This window comes from Coturnix japonica, chromosome 1 (genome assembly GCF_054131305.1).
Source record: "Coturnix japonica strain WE chromosome 1, WE-NBRP24, whole genome shotgun sequence".
Taxonomy (NCBI): Eukaryota; Metazoa; Chordata; class Aves; order Galliformes; family Phasianidae; genus Coturnix; species Coturnix japonica.
In genome coordinates, this window is record NC_140663.1 from 53,897,484 (window position 1) to 53,912,127 (window position 14,644).

Consider the following 14,644-nt stretch of genomic DNA (forward strand, 5'->3'; position numbering starts at 1 on the left):
AAAAAGCGTGTGATAAGTGAAAATAAAGTTCATTCTTGCATGATGCTCTCTGGCCACTGAGGACTATAGTAGCTTGTTTCAGCTGCATGTAGCTCAATTCTTGCATTCCCTGATCAAGATCTTCAAGGAAAACACTTGGACTTTCAGTGTACAATGGGAAATGTGGTGTAGGTGGCAAATGGGCTTCAGATGTTGCTGTGTTGTGGATGAGGAGAGCAGGTAATCATTACGGCCCCTCTCACATCTAAGGATCTATCTACCCACTATACAAAGCATATTTCTGTAGTCACAGAGCCTTGACTGTTTAAGACGTCTAATGTGGAAAAGTCATACAGAAACACATCATTTGAATCTCAAACTGAAATGTGGGCATATTTAGATCCAGGGCTTTGGCCCATTATGTTAAATTCACAGCCAGACCTTTCCAGTGTTTGGATTGCCTTATCCTTTGTGAAGGAGCACAAAGTATCTTTGCTGAAAGTGTCACTAATTGTGCAACTCTGAAAACATGAGCATTCTTATCTGGATTCCTTCCCAGCCTGCATGTGAAGTGAGAATTAGTGCCCTGAAGCATTATATTGGAGAATACTAGTGATTATATTGGCACCATAAAAGGTCAGATCTCATAAACAGCCATAGCATCACCGAGTCCTTTACAAAACCAAGTTACTGTCTTTTTCTTAGCAACAATAGTAGACTGTGGCTCCTTTTCTTTTGACAAGTTATTGACATCAGACTGGGTCCAAAATGCCTTTCCCATGGCTTTTTGGACGGGTTCATGGAAAATGAAATATATCTGTTTTTCATCTAAATGAATATGTTTCTATTTGTGTGTATATGGCCTACAATGACTGAGACTCCTTGGGAGGCTTTTAGGGACTCCAGAGTAAGAAGGTGTAAATGCACTCAGCAATAAAAGCTGTGACTTCCAAGTCATAAATCTGCAGCATGGGATGACAGCATAGAAAAGGAAAGGGAATGTTTGTAGCCTAGTATCTGTGCTATAGTGAAAGAGACAGTCATGTCTTCTTGTTATGTGAATGCCTGTTGGTGGTGGAAAAGCTTCTGGGCACTTCCTATAGCATCTCGTCTTTCTTTATTTTCATTAGAGGTTGGTGGAAGCAGCAGAGGATGCAGATCTGAACCACGAGTACAACTCCTCACTGGAGGTAAGTTGGTCCCTGTCAGTGACAAAATATGGTTCATATCCTCATAAGGACCAGGCAACAGGCTGACCTAGCAGCACCCTCCCACCTCTAGCACCTCGTGCAGTGCACCTGACCTATCCAGGAGCCAATTTAGGAGTATCTTTGTCTTCAGAACGCTCAGCTCATCTAGAAACTAACACGACTCCTTGGGCAGATCCCAAGCCTAGTTTCTCTAGTTTGCAAACACACACTTGTCAAGACCTCCTATTGGATAAAAGTTTGGTGCTGTCCATGCAACTTGGACAATTGGCTTTCCCTTAGTAACTGTCTGTAACTAAACTATAGGATTATTGCTGGTGAAAGGAACTGGACTGCAAACTGATTAATAAAGTCCATTATCCACACTAAGCACTGAGTGCATAGCAGAAGTGCAGCCTACTGTTGATGCTAGGACTGAAAATGCTTCACAAAACCAACCCAGATATCTCTTTTACCCACTTGTTTACGAATCACATTATAGTCTTATACTTCTTGCATCAGCTGCATTCACAGTATCAAAACACATGGCCCTTTATTCACACACACAGATCACACCTCCAAGTACTGATAGTACTTGAACATAATAAGCCTTTAAAGGGCCTCTTACCTCAGATAAAGTAAAAAAAACGGCTGTTATCCAACAGGGAAGACTATCCTGGAAACATTAACATGTCCATAGCCGCTAAATCCCCAGGGGGCCTTAACAGGGGAGATTTGTATTGTCTTTGAGCACCTTCTGCTCTGTTTTTTGCTCTTCATGAGCTTCTGCTGCCTGGAGTGACAGTGAGAGGATAATCCAATCTCAGTGTACATCAGGAGTTAATTCCAGAGACGGGGCAACTAAGGTCAGTACAGGCATTCTCTAGCAAACCTGTGAGCCAGATCCAGTGAGACACTATACCTCTCCAGACAGCAGCATAAATGCTGCTGATTGACCATGGGAATCTATCACTGCATCCCTTTGCTCTTAGGAGGCTCTTTGGCAGTTGGCTTGATTATGCTTGCAACCTGCCAACAAGAAACTGGGCAGGAACCGTAATTTGGGCAGCTTGACACTTTTCATTGGCAGCGGCTGTCCTTTGGTACTCATCTTGAGGCTAATTGAAGCCCATATTCTCCAGATTTCCCTCCTTTTTTGTGTGAAAAAAACATCCTTTAATTTTTTTCAGGTAGTACTGATCGCTGTGCTCTCATTGTCTTTCTCTTTTTCATTGTCTTCATTAACAGTTTGATTACTACAACTCCCTCCTGATTAATGAGAAGGATGAAAATGACAATTATGTGGAACTTGGAGATGAATTCATTCTGGAGCCAAATGAGCATTTCAATAACCTGCTGGTAAACACAACATACAGTGATATCCAGCTCCCTACCAATGTCTACAACAAAGGTAATGGATGACTGGCCTTTACTTTCCCTCTCCTAGTAGGGTGCTGTGAAATCTAAATGGGAGTAATAATATTTGAAGGAAAGGAAAAGAGAAAGAAAAATTGAGAAAGAAAGAAAACAAAAACAGGTCTGGAAAGGTATTTTCTCAAGATGCAGTTATGCCTGTGTTGCAGTCTATCACTGTGACAAGGCTCAGGTGCAATCTGCTCTTGGAAGACCTCTAAGTGATAGACAGTCCTCCATTTTAGGCAGGCGGCGTAGTCTGTTAGATTCATCTCTAAAACCAGAGATGCTGTGAAATGAAATGCAATTGGCAATTGCTATTCTGTACAAAGGGTCCAATCTATCAAGATGTTTAGGCGTCAAGAATCTCACTGATTTCAGCTGAGAAAATAGATCCCAAGTATCTTTAGGTTATGAGAGCCTAACACCATGCAGACGCTCTTAATTCCCAGTGAGCTCACTCACAGGGGAATGGTGACAATTCACAGCTGTTACTGGGGCATGACTGTTCTGGGCTATTTGCATTTCTCAATGAGACTTTAGTAGCTGCAGGAGCCCAGGAAGACCCTGAGGCTCATACAGCCTCATTTGAGCCCAGCCTGTCCTCCCACCCTCGCACATTGATGCCATTCTACCTATGCAACAGGAAATAGTCTGTTCTTAAGACAACGCACACACTGCAGAAGCTGCTGGCTAAAACCCAGCTGTGACTGTCCTAAGTTTACTGCTGAGTTTGGTCAACACACAAACATGCATTGAACTGGCTCCTTGCCTGGCACCCAGTTTATTCTTCCTGTTGAATACATTTGGGAAACAAACAAAAAATCCATTATTTCTTTCATAGATGGAGCTCATTTATAAGCCTCAGGACCAGATGGGGCTGGCACTGTTGACTGAGCTCACAACTGGTACATTATTTAGAGGGACAATAGAGGGAGTTTCATTTCTCGCCAGATTTTAAATTGATTTCATCTGGTCTGAGACCCCCAGACACAAAAACTTGCACACAGTCGAGCCACCAGCAGGGCTGGCTGCAGCTGAGCACAAGGTAGGCAGCTGGCTGCAGCGGCACACAGAAAGGTGGCCAAATGGCTGCTGTCAGAGACAGCAGAGATGCTGTACCCAGCTATCTGGTCTCTTGTCTGTACAACTGGACACAAACCATCCAGCTGCTCTTGCTGCAGCTGGAGAATAAAAAGGATATGGAGGAGGATGTGGTGGAGGCTGTTTCTGTACCCGGGGCTCCTCTTGGGAGCAGGCCTGGCAGCACTTGCTCCCTCTCTCATGTATGGCAATGGGCTCAGCAAGCTTTTGCTCTCCACAGCTCTTTTGGCTCCTTTCCTGCATGAGCTACTTTGATCCCATCACTGGGGAGCCAGTTAAATTTTGCTACTTTGATCAAAACTGAAATGACTAAACAGGAAGTGGTAGGTCAAATTCCTGTCCTGTTTGACATTAATACTGTTAATCCTGTTGTGACCACTTTCCTACAGTTCCCTTCTTCTATTGCTGCTGCTCTGTTTGGTCCCCCGAGGCAATGACTCAACACAGACACTGCATGTACGCTGCTTCCTACGACTTCTCACAAATCTGCAACTTTATATTGGTTCTGATGAGATCGAGGGCAAGGGAGGACAGCTCAAGCTTTCTGAAGGAGAGGGAAAGAGAGGAAGAAAAGCGCAAGGAAAAAGTGGAGAGACAGAAACAGCATGTAAAACCTAGGGCTCCTCTGTCTAGGGTAATTGCATCATGGGGACTAGCATAAATTTAAACACTGCAGAAAGGCTGTTCCACTTAGTGGTGCATCCAGCAATTGCTTACAACAGCTCAGACCTGTCTGTGCTCACTTGCTTATCATCCCTAGTCTCTCAGAGCCTTCTTCTGACTGGGTGGAAGAGAAATAGGAATAATGGTATATGGTCCAGCTGGGACCACCTCCAGCCAAAAGGGATGACCTGCCCTCTGTAGTTGACTTAAACCATGCATTCTGCTCCCTCCACTGCTTCTACTGGAGAGCTGCTGGTGAGGGGACAGGAGTCATTGTGAGGGACTGTGGTGAAGGGACATGACTTTGGGCAGATCAGGAAGAAACACCTTTGGAGAAGGCTGTATTCCTCCAGGGTCATCTTCATTCCCATCCCAATCTGCATCTTGAAGGAGGGTGAGGCAGGAGAGTCTCCCCTCCTATACATCCTTTTTTGCTCATGTTATACTCTTTTTCACTGCAGATCCTGACATCCTGAATGGTGTTTACATGTCAGAAGCCTTGAACCCTGTCTTTGTGGATAACTTTGAAAGGGATCCTACACTGACCTGGCAGTACTTTGGCAGCTCCACAGGGTTCTTCAGGCTCTACCCAGGTAAGAGCACAGCCATCAGCTCAAGTCTTTCAGCACAGAGCAGGATGAAGTGGAGCTGTGTGTAAGCCCAGAGTGGGGATAGCATGTCCTCATGAAGGACAAAGTGTGGTGAACCAAAAGTCTTAGTGCTACCTTAGGCTGAAGGAATAGCATCCATAGAGGGCAGAAAGCCTTATTTCTTTCCAAGATTGCCCCCCAGGTATGTTGCACTTGAAGCCCCAGAGAAGCCTGTTTGTAGGACTGTGCCTTGGGCAGACTGCCCTGCTGCTTTTTAGTTGCAGTCACAGTGCCACAGCCCCTTTTCATCCCCAAGGCCACACATGCCCAAAACAGCTGCTCAGCCTGACTTACTTGCTCACTGGTTGTGAGCACTGTGTAAGGTCATAGCACTAGAGGGAGGGCCCACGCATGCTTGGAGGAGGCTGGGAGACCCTCCACAGCTGCAGTGTGGCCTGGTGACCTCTCTGTCAGATGGCTGTGTGCCCTTGCTTTATGACCTGCCTGCCAAGTGCTACAGAATGGAACAGAGGACTGGCTGAGCAGAGCCTCCAGCAGGGAATGTAGGACACATCACTCTCTCTGCAGCTGCTGCCTTACGCTCTTGATGAGAAAAAAGATGTGGAGAACTGCATAAGAATGTTTAAAGTAAGTTAAGTGCAACAGCTTCTCAAATTTTACCAGACTATATAGAGATACCAGCCAACACCTAACAATATTCATTAAGAAAATTTTAATAGCTTTCTGGGAACTGCTGAAGACCACACAACTCTGCTTATGCTCTGGAGACACTGGCAGGGTGTCCATGCCTGTTTGTGTTTATGCTGATGATTGCTCCCTTTGCTGCTCCCCTCAGGAATAAAGTGGCTACCAGATGAGAATGGGGTCATCTCCTTTGACTGCAGGAATCGTGGCTGGTAAGCATTGCAGAGAAAGTTGGTTCCTCCCTCTCCCTCTTTTCAAGGTGACACCTGGGGAGCTACTGATCAGCAGTCACTGTGCTATGCTGTTCATGCAAGAGAAGGGTACATAAATAGAGGCCAGCTTTCCGCAGGGGATCTGACATGTGCCACGTGGAAAGTACTGCATGTGCATCCTTCCTCTGTCCCATCCTTCTTAATCCCGATGCTAAAGGAATGGGGCTGTTCACTCAGAAACACAAGCATCCACTCAGTTTGTCCAGCACATCTGAATGGTATAGTAGCAGTTGACACTCTTGGCTGAAACCTGGACATATGTCTGCAGCTGTCCCAATTCTTATCCATGTGGGAAGGGGCTGAGGCCAGTGGGACAGACAGGTGTGTAGCAAGAGCCCTGCTTGGTGAACAGCTGGACCCTGTGGGATAGCCATACTCACAGTGCACATTATGCTGTGTCTCACATCACCCAGATGCATATGCCCAGAAATTCACCACTCCAGACTCTCAACATGGTTTCTTGTGTTCCTCTTTTTATCAAGGTACATCCAAGCAGCCACCTCTCCCAAGGACATAGTCATCATTGTGGATGTCAGCGGAAGCATGAAGGGCCTGCGAATGACCATTGCCAAACACACCATTGTCACCATTCTAGATACTCTTGGGGAAAATGACTTTGTCAATATCATTGCAGTAAGTATGTCTTTGGTCAGGATGCACTGGTACTACTCTCTCCTTTTTCAAGACCCTGGCCATGATGAAAATGGTCTGATTACCCAGAGAGAACCAGCACCAATAAACACAAGAGGAAAATTTTTCCATGATTCACAGCAAGACTGGAGGATTCTGAGACAGATTAAAGGCAAATCGCCATTCACCTCCTAATTCTGAAGGCTAATTCAAGCACTACCTCTTTCACCAGGCTTTGCATATAAGTTTGCTGAGGCACAATCACCAAGATATAAAACCTGCTTTTTCATGGCAGCTTTCCCATTGTGTAATATGGTTAGAAACTCCAGTGGCGACAGCTCTGTCTTTATATGGATGGATGGATGGATGGTGGATGGATGGATGGAGGGATGAATAGCGTTGGCAGATAAAAGGAAGGAAATTGTCAAGAAGATGTAAATATAGTCTATTCTTAAAAATAAATATATATATATTTACATATATATATATATTTTTTTTTTCAAATCACAGAAAGGTCAGGTGATGCTACACCTACACTAAGAGCCTTCTGGCTCAGGTATATTACAGCCTGACCTAAGCTCCTATTGATAAGCTGAGCATTGGTAACCATCAGTAAGCACTACCTTAACCTATGACAAATACGCTCATCTGAACCTTAGAGGAAAAGGTTGATAATGGCATCTCCTTCCTCACATACATATCAGGCTGGAAGCAGACACAGCACTAGTAATTGTAATTCAGTGGATGTGGGCTAACTTGACATGTTACTATTTAGCTGTGTGCCAGAGACATTGACTGTTGGGCTACAAAACCACTGACAAGGTTCATCTGATGACTGGAGCTCAAAGTCTACAGAAGTCAAAAAAATATGAGTAAATATTATAATAAGCAATTGTAAGAGGGGGCATGGGCTTGTAGAGGATGGAAATCTCTAGAATGCCTGGGTGGGGAAAAATTACTGTATGTGTGGATATGCCCAAATGTAATATAGCAAACCCTATAATTAACAAATTATTTAAACATACATGAATTATATTTTTTCCTTGATCACTACAAACAAATTCCAAAGAGAAAAATATATAAAATGTGTTATGCGAATGCTTTTCAGCCTTCACCCAGGATATTGCATCAACTTTCTCCTCATTTTGTCTTTGCAGTACAATGATTATGTTCATTTTATTGAACCCTGTTTTAAGGGTATCCTGGTCCAAGCAGACAGAGACAACAGAGAGGTGAGTACCAGGCTTCCACTAATGCTATCCAGGCAATAAAGGCATATCACTTAACATGATAAGTGCATGGGGTTAAGATGCTGCAACACAAAACTCTAGGAAAAAGAAAGTTATCTCCTAGAATCATGTAGGTCTGCATTTCAGAAGCAAACACCAGCTCAGTGCGTGTGCTGATTCTGGCTCATCATTGCATAAAGGCACTGTGACACTGGGTTAATTTGATGCTAAATGATAGCAACCAGGTAGTGCATCCCTTCACATCTTCATCAGTTTTCTCTCCAAATTTCTCTCCCAGCCCAGCTCTGGGTTGCAGAGCACACCCCCAGAGGGTGACATCTCCTACAGCATTTCCCAGCAGATCCTCATGTCTTTTGGACCTTGTCCATTTTGTGGAGAGCACTCTCTGCGGGTTTTGTTTCAACCAGATCAAAGCCAGTTTGAACACTTGTTTTCTTTTCCCCTTATTCTGTTGCTCTCTCCTACACAGGAATGGTTTTGTTGTTGTTGTTTTTCCTGAAGATGTGGATAGAGGAAAGTCTAGTTTCTATTTGTTTGGTTTTTTTTTTCCCCTTGTGTGATGTTTCATGGTCCACTGGGAATTCACAGACCATGGGCTGTCCTCTCTAATATGATGGTGCTGCTAACAGCACAGCCACTTATCCACCTCCATCTGTGGCAGTATGACACTACCCTGCCCACCAGGATGGGTTTGTCAGGTCTCTTTTTCTTCCCCCCTCCAAGAACGAGGCTGCTTGCAGCTCACCACTGCTTTTTCTGGGTTCTTGACAGCATTTCAAGCAGCTGGTGGAAGAACTGCAGGCAAAAGGAGTGGGAACGGTGAACAAGGCCTTGACGGAGTCCTTCAAAATCCTGAGGGAGGTGAGAGGCTCTCTGCTGATGCTCACACAGGGCACGTGTATCCCTGCTCTCCCCTTTGTATCTGATGTAGCACAGTCATCATGATGCTATGGGGGAGTTGATACAAACTACTCTCACAGGTCTCGAATTTGTGACAAAAGTGACCAGGTGTAGGTTTGTGTAAGTTGTGCTACTGAACCTGCCCAGGATGGCAGTTGAGTGCCCAGGGGAACCGTGCTCATGGATATGAGGACTGCACAGATGAAGGGACATCTCCTCACTTGGCCCCACTGAATCAGCCTCTCCTCCTCCTCATTGCTGTGTTGCACTGGCTCATCATAGGCCAGGAGGATTTTGGCTGTGATAAGGCCCATAAATAATTCATTGCCTTATGTGAACATTTGCGAGTTCTGCTTGGAGGTAAATGTGTGACTGAATTCTATTCCTTAAGAAATATTAACCAAAAAAAAAAAAAAAAAAGGCCCAAGAGCTGCTGGATACCCCCACCTCTTCACTGCTCTGTCTGTAGTGGGTTAGGTGGAAAGATGTCTGTGCCCTTGGTGCTGGCAAAATATACATAGCAGTATGATGCCAGTGGCCCAAATGAGGGTGCTGATGTTAAAGGATGTAACAGAGATCTTGGCATCCTGGGAAAGATTCTCCACTCTTACTTGTTTTGCAGACTATAAATTTAAGCTCATTGGCTACGTAGTGGCCATGTTCCTAATTTATGCTGATGCAAGTATGATCAGAGCTGAATCCACCAGTGGTGGTGGCTGAGCTGACTTGGCAGTGGTACCTAAAGCATGATGTACTTAATGGCAACCTAAGAAGAGTAGTTCAGCATCATCACTGATATAGTTTGACATATTTTGGGGAAGATAATTGCTTAGATGATCATGGAAACAGCAATGATACAAACCTAGAACAATTACATGCACTAGATGTCTGCTAGGTTTATCTAAATGTATCCTTGCATTTTATGGCAAAATAGATTTCATCTTCATAACAAAAGACCCAGAGCATATGTAGGCTTAAGCAGCATAAATAAGAATACTTAAACCATTGTTCCCCCAGAATAGAACTGGTTTCTTAAAGTCTAACATGTCACCGGTTATGTACAGTGACAACAGATTAAAGAAACTTATCGCAGTTCAGCTGCAGGCCCTCTTAACCAGCACAGTTTTGCAGGGCTCAATGGAGAAGAAGGGAGCACAGCCCTGAAGACAGCCTCCTTGTCCCAGCTGACATAACAGGTAGCTCTGCCAGGCACATGAACCAAAACCAGCCTGGTCCCACCAGAGAAGAGGCTGCACACCTTCTCCATGACCAGCATGTCTCACTCATTGAACTAGGCAATCCCCAAGCCTGCAGAAGGATGTCCCCTGCTAGCATGCGTGTGGTTCAAGGACTTTGAAATCTCTTAAAGCTTTACTAGATCCCAGTCACTCACAGGGGCAGAAAAGGGGCTGCATCACCATGTCCTGCAACAAACCCATGGTGCTCCTGCTGTAGTCATGCAGATAAGGCATGCAACAGAGGGGCTGGAGTGCAGTCTGGGTGCAAGCAGCCACCCCCCTCCGTCAGACAAAATTCACATTCTCAGCCTGTAATCATAACTGTTCCTCGCAGATTGTCTGTCCTGTTATTGTTCACAAGAGCGTAAGCAAGAGAATGAAAGATGCTACATCACACTGGTGAAACAGGCTTTGCTGATTACAATAGACAACCAGTAATAATATCTATAATGAAAGTGACTGCAAAATTTCCCTGGTAATTTTCCTCAGTCCAATTGCTTTTAGAATTAATAGCCTGGCAGAGATGTATTCAGTGAGCTACGAGTGGCAGAGGGGGTGAAGGAGAGCACGGTCTCTCACCGTCCTTGTTTCCCTCCATGATGCCCTGGGGGAAGCAGGGCATATTTTAATCTCAAACGCAATCCGCACAGCAGCTCCAGGAGCACAGTAAGCCAGAGCATCCCCTGCCTCTGCCACGCTCCATAAGCCACTTACACTCTGTGTTTCAATTTAGCCACACACCACGTAGTTTCACTGAAATATGCATCTCAGGGGAACGATGGTGCTAAGCACACATTCAAAAGCATTTTCCAATTCTCAAGTGTCAAGCGCAGCCTTCTGAGTTCCTTTTTGGCTTATCAAGTTTGAGGCTATCTCACTGCTACCTTCTTTCTTCCCACATGCTGGGCACGTCTCCTCGCTCTTTTCCATCGGGTGTGTAGCTCTTAGTTTGGCCACTCTGCCCTCCCTGGAGCAGAGTGCTCCCAGCAGAACCCAGTGCTGCAGCCTATCGAGCACTAAGCAGAGCAGAATAATTACTTCCCTTGTTTTACACTCCACAGCCCTCTTAAAGCAACGAAAGACAACAGTTACTTTTCTTCAGACTCTGTCACATTGTTAATTCACAGGCAGCTGATCTGTCTCTGCACTGGAGCCTCCAATTATTCTTCCCAGTGTAAATAAATTGTAAATACATTTTTATATTTGCATAGTCGTGCCATATATATGTAGGTACATATATACCTATGCAAATATGCTCCCCCAAATCCTAGGGGTGTCATACATACATTCATATATTCATTATAGGTCAACCTCTGAGAACTAGTGTCATGGAGAGGGTAAGCCTGTCTGATGTAAGAAACCGAAAGAGCTTGTGGCCTCATACATCCCACCTAGGTGGGACTTTACCTCTGCATACTCATGGTAGGAGTGTCACTATTTTTTTCTAGCACTGGTGTAGATGCTTAAGGACTACTTATCCATCTAGTTTATTTCCCACATAGAATGTACTTTCTGTCAGTACCTTATTGCCCTTTGGGATCTCAGCAAGGTCTCAGTCTGCTCTCAGCCCACAGGTCCAGCAGCACCTTCTGCAATTCTTACCCTTTCTGCTCAGCACAGATTATTTGAATGCTTTCAGCTTTCCTTTTCTTTAAACCAACCACTTTGTGACCCTCCCTGTAATCCTTCCTATTCTTTCTTACCCCTTCAGACTGTACCCAGCCACTACGATACTGTTCTTTTGATGATAAAGCATAGGAGGCTATAATGCATTCTGTCTGATTTTTTCTCTGCTGTCTTTGTTGTGTCTTTTTTTGTTTTGTTTTGTTTGACCATCTGCCAACATACTCTTTGTATTCCCTTTCTTCTCACCAGAAAGTTTATAAATCTTTTCTTCATTCCACTCACATCTTTCTGGACTTGGATTCTGCAGTATATTTTCCAGGATATGCAAAGCTTACAATCTCCTGTTTGCCAGCCTCTGCCATTCTGCTTAAAGCCATCTCTTGTTTCTCCTTCAATGACTTTCTGTTTCTTCCCTAGTGCTAACTTTCTGCCTAGGGGGGACTTGTCAATTAGTTTGAATGCCTTATAATTCTGTAGGCATGTCTGTGTGAATGGGGCAGGCAGAGGTGGAGGGGGACCACTCAGCCATCTGGCCAGATGGGTGTATCATTATTCAGGGGATGTGTATGCCACTGAGCTTTGCTGATGTTCCCATTGCTTCACCATTGTTTTGACCAGGCTGAAACTGCAACGTAAATAGCAATGAACAAATAATTGAGCACAAGACACCGTGACCCTGAATAGATTAGATCGTGCGGGTTACTCCTGGCAACATGACCAAACTTATACAGGAGACATCACAGACCGAATCTCTAGCCCACACCGCTTCAGACGTCTGGTCTTTGGTCATCTTGCTCCCCATCTCACCTTGTTTCACACTGAAAAGTCTTCAGTCAGAACAGGGAATTATGCTCAGAACTTCGTGTGAGCGTTTCCAGATCATTTCTACATCTGCAGCCAGCCACAAAAGGATCCAAACATCAGGGATTACCTCTTGTTCATTTGTTTTCTAAATCTGTTTTTTTAATCTCTCTTTCTGTGACAGTGATGATCTCATTTTCCCAGTTGAAAATATCATCTACTCCAGTAATTAGGAGACTGCTGTTTCTGATACAGCATCGAATTTCTCAGTATTTCAGTATTGTGAAGTCTAAAGAAGCTATAGGGGAGATGTCTGAAGTAGTTTGTTGAAATGGTGGGCAACCTTAGTAAAGCATTAATTTAATAACTGAACAAAACACTTTGCAGATTGCAAGTCTAAATAAGCTGCTTTTGTAATTACAAGGTTTGCATATCTGTTATTTGTGCCTCATTCTGATGTCTCCTGCACCACCATCACCCTGCACCTCTGTGATGGAAACTTACATTTGCCATTCTCTCTGGAAACCATTAGTATCTGCCCTAGGAATAGCTCACCTGAGATTCCTTCTCATCTTCCTCCTCTGGTGGTTAATAGCACAATCCCACGTGGCTGTCAGCTGCTTTTCCTTTTCCCTCCTTTGTACCTAAGGGCATCCTATTCTTGCTCCTCTTCAGCAGTCCCAGGCTCTGCCTTGGGTCCCCTTGTCAAACAGGAGACACTCCTGCTGTGACACTCCTGGCAGGCTCCAGCTATCCTGCATCTGGTACTCAGGGCTTTTCCATGGTACAAGGCATAGAAATTTCATGGACCACTGGAAACATCAGAGCCTGGGGACTCTACAGAGGAATATATGCATATGACCATGTTACCTCACTGCTTAGGATGAGAGGGAATGGTCTCAAGATGCACCAGGGGAGATTCAGGTTGGGTGTTAGGAAACATTTCTTCTCAGTAGTGGTGATGCAGTGGCACAGGCTGCCCAGGGAGGTTGTGGTATCACCATCACTGGAGGTGTTCCAGAACCGTGTGGATGTGGCACAGAGGAGCATGGTCAGTGGGCATGGTGGGGGAGAGATGATGGTTGGACTTATAGGTCTTTTCCAGCCCTGAGGATTCTGTGGTTCTTTTTTGTAATCATCTGTCCAGGTGTCAGTGATACAACATGATTATTAAGCAACAGAGAGCAATGGGGTCATCATACACGTGGTTCTAATAGTGGGCACTCAGAAGGTGTTGAATTCATGGTCACTGAAATAGAGTAATATTTATTTCAGTGATATTAAGAGTGGTGTTGTAGAAGACAGGACCACTAACATCAATGTGGGGATATATTATGGTGATATTAACACCAACTCTGGTATTTTATATAGATGAATAACCATAGAGGTAATGGTAGGAGCAGTGAAATGGCTGAGGAAATCTTGACTGTGATTAGATTTCTGGATATTGATGGTCACGATGCCAATCTGCAGAAGTAGCACAGTGCCATTCATACTGGTCAAGATGCTTGACTTTTGTCGTAACCGCCTTGCCAAGCCAGAAGGCACTTATGAATTGAAACCTGAAACACATCACGAGTCTCAGTTCACACCCTGCACTCCATTCTGTCCAGTGTCTGCTTTTATTTTATGCAATTAGTCTTGCCACTTCAAGCCTTTATTCCTGATTTATAATATATGTCTATTCTCTCCAGCATAAAATCGCTGCTGTTTGATATAACCTCAGCCACCCTTCTATTACCCTTCCATACTCTCCATCTCATGCCACAGCCTCATTAATTTTCTGTACAGAGCTGTCATATCTTCCTCTTTCCGTACTTTTCACTCTGCATACCAGCTTCTGCAGCTTTCTATGCTACCTCTGTATGCCTTAAATATCACTTAAGCACAGATACTGGCCCTCTCTCATTACAGCACGTGGTCTCACTATCTGATGAATTTGTGCTCTACTTCAGTGCTGATGGCAGTAGCCTTGTTTTTTCATGTGTTCCTGTTTCTCGTTGCTCTGCTCAATAGATTGATGGATTTGCCCTGAAATAATGAGTCTGATTACCCCTTCCTCTCACATTTTCTGCCATAAAAAGTGACAGTTATTGCTGTCGAATCAGAATGACGGTGTTTATGGTCAGTCTATAGCCATTTAGCATAAATGAATGTGACTGCACAAGCAGTGAATTGCACCCTTCCTCTACATTGCTTTTCTTCTTATTTTACTTCTGTAAAGCTTCCAGCAACCACATTAGCTAGTAAGTGCTGTAGAAATATATAGATATATGCAACATCAAA

The 14,644-nt window shown here is 44.3% G+C and overlaps 1 protein-coding gene across 9 annotated transcripts in view; it reads left to right on the top strand.

Moving 5' to 3' along the window:
• The window catches only part of CACNA2D4 (calcium voltage-gated channel auxiliary subunit alpha2delta 4), a 105,525-nt gene that overhangs the window by 9,511 nt on the left and 81,370 nt on the right, over positions 1–14,644 (top strand). For all 9 annotated transcript variants that reach the window (XR_014943603.1, XR_014943604.1, XM_085540345.1 and 6 more), the window contains exons 4-10: positions 1,110–1,169; positions 2,415–2,577; positions 4,808–4,939; positions 5,793–5,853; positions 6,396–6,546; positions 7,701–7,775; positions 8,565–8,654. Coding sequence is in view for 7 of the 9 variants with exons in the window: in XM_085540345.1 (XP_085396471.1) it covers positions 1,110–1,169; positions 2,415–2,577; positions 4,808–4,939; positions 5,793–5,853; positions 6,396–6,546; positions 7,701–7,775; positions 8,565–8,654 (732 nt within the window). In the remaining 2 variants the exon portion in view is untranslated. The remainder of the gene's footprint in view (positions 1–1,109; positions 1,170–2,414; positions 2,578–4,807; positions 4,940–5,792; positions 5,854–6,395; positions 6,547–7,700; positions 7,776–8,564; positions 8,655–14,644) is intronic.